Source organism: Cebus imitator, unplaced genomic scaffold (genome assembly GCF_001604975.1).
Source record: "Cebus imitator isolate Cc_AM_T3 unplaced genomic scaffold, Cebus_imitator-1.0 Scaffold1354, whole genome shotgun sequence".
In the NCBI taxonomy this organism is placed as follows: Eukaryota; Metazoa; Chordata; class Mammalia; order Primates; family Cebidae; genus Cebus; species Cebus imitator.
In genome coordinates this window covers 10,922-13,259 of record NW_016108669.1, presented here as the reverse complement: position 1 = coordinate 13,259, position 2,338 = coordinate 10,922, and the positions used below count along the sequence as shown (strand labels likewise).

Genomic DNA, 2,338 nt, shown 5'->3' with positions numbered 1-2,338 from the left:
AGCTGGCATTTCACTCTTGTTACCCAGGCTAGAGTCCAGTGGTGCAATCTTGGTTCTCTGCAACCTCTGCCTCCCGTGTTCAAGTGATTCTTTTGCCTCAGCCTCCTGTGTAGGTACAATTACAGGCGCCTGCCACCATGGCTGGCTAATTTTTATATTTTTAGTAGAGACGGGGTTTCACCACCTGGGGCAGTCTGGTCTCAAACTCCTGACCTCAGGTTATCCACCCTGTTGGGCCCCCCAACGTGTGATTACAGGCATGAGCCACTGTACCTGAATCTGACTTTGTTTTCTTTAAAACCACTGGACTTTGTCGACTCTGAAATAGCACTTGTATTTTAGCTCATCTAGATAATAAATATCATGTGTTATGTTGAACAAAATATCTAACGTAGCTATAGAGAAAACACTTTTTATTTGTAACTTTTTTATATTGTCCATAATACTGAGACTTCTACAGTGACTTACAGGGGATCTTAAAATCTGTCATGGAAAAGTACAATAAAATGCCACTTTAGTGAACACATGTTCAAAATACCTTAACATTACCATGTCACAACACAGTCTTTGATCAAATTGATACTTAATATCTTTTTTCTTATTTTGTGTGAAGGTGATAACTCAGTCCTCCATAATGTTTTGTTGAAATGTGTTTTTCATTTTAGGGACACTTGAGTTTCAAGGATGTGGCTATAGAATTCTCTTTGGCGGAGTGGAAATGCCTGACCCCTGCACAGAGGGCTTTATACAGAGAAGTGATGTTGGAGAACTACAGGAACCTGGAGTCTATGGGTGAGGAAAATGTCCCTCCAGACACGAGGAGTCTGCCCTTGTCTATCTTGACTCTTCCTGGTTTGTATTCTCTGTAGCGATTTTGCCCCATATATACTTTTGATGTACATGTCATTGGTTTCTGCAGTGAGGACCCTATTGGGCATGAATAGCTTCTTAGGGACTCTCCTATGCAGTGGCTTTACCTAAAAACAGAAAATTCTTGAAGAACGCTTTGACTAATACGATTGAACATCATCCTGCTCTAGGCAGAGATGCCCTTGGAAGCCCTGAGCAGAATTGTCTGCATGGTCCGGGATATGAGATAGAAAGTATGACACTGACTGACAAGTGTTTCCAGCTGTCATGCTGTTTTGTTTTGTTTTTTCTTTTTGAGATGGAGTCTCGCTCTGTCACTCAGGCTGGAATGCAATGGCATGATCTTGGCTCACTACAACCTCCGCCTCCCGGGTTCAAGTGATTCTCCTGCCTCAGCCTCCCTTGTAGCTTGGATTATACCATGCCTGGCCAGTTTTTGTATTTTTAGTGGATACGGGGTTTTACATTGATGTCCAAGCTGGTCTCGAACTCCTGACCTCAGATGATCCACCCGCCTCAGCCTCCCAAATTGCTGGGATTACAGGTGTGAGCCACCGCACCCGGCCTATTCTGGTTTTTGAGCAGCATCACAGAAGTGTCGCTTACTGGCACTGTGACAATGTTTATTTCATAAATTAATAATCATCTCTAAGCAGTGGTTAGTGTTGTTGATATTCTTCCTGGGGGGGCCATCATTCTGGCTCACAGCCTCATATGTATGAGGCTTTTGACTGAACTCTTGTTCACTTCACATTTTTCACACCAATATGTGTCATTGTTCATTTTTAGCAAGAAAACCTTTGCTCAATTTGTTGTGGTATCAACCCTGTAGCAGATATAGTTTTCATCAGTTTTATTGAGGGAGCTTGTGAGGTTGAATGAGGTCCCTGTATTTTAATTCCACTGTCAGTTAAGACACAGTGGCTTTCAACTTGTTCATTTGATTTTTTTTTTTTTTTTTTTTTTTTTTTTTTTTTTTTTTTTTTTTTTTTTTTTTTTTTGAGTCAGAGTCTCGCTCTGTTGCCCAGGCTTGAGTACACTGGTGCCATCTTGGCCCACTGCAACCTCTGCCTCCGGAGTTCAAGCGATTCTTATGCTTCAGTCCCTGAAGTAGCTGAGCTTACAGGCACTAGCCACCAAGGTTGGCTAGTTTTGTATTTTTAGTAGAGAGGGCGTTTCTCCATGTTGGCCACACTGGTCTTGAACTCCTGACCACAGGCAATCTGCCTGCCTCAGCCTCCCAAAGTGCTGGGATTGAAGGCGTGAGTCACCGTGCACTGCCCATTTCTATGTATTATAAATGCGTTTTTATTTTATTTAATCCTCAGTTCCCTGTTTCTGGTGATAGTCTTCATACTTTTTTTTAAATAACTGCATTGTGAGTATTGTACCATGGAGTAACTCTTGATTTCCTTTTTCCTTTCCCTTTCCTTTCTTTTCCTTTCTTTCTTTCTTTTTTTTTTTTTTT

General features: G+C 41.7%; 1 protein-coding gene across 1 annotated transcript in view; it reads left to right on the top strand.

The window, feature by feature from the left end:
• Positions 1–531: 531 nt before the first annotated feature.
• The window catches only part of LOC108298987 (zinc finger protein 813-like), a gene marked incomplete at its 3' end in the record, with an annotated part of 9,575 nt that continues 7,768 nt past the window's right edge, over positions 532–2,338 (top strand). Inside the window, exon 1 of the mRNA XM_037735929.1 lies at positions 532–792. Coding sequence (XP_037591857.1) covers positions 759–792 — 34 coding nt within the window. The remainder of the gene's footprint in view (positions 793–2,338) is intronic.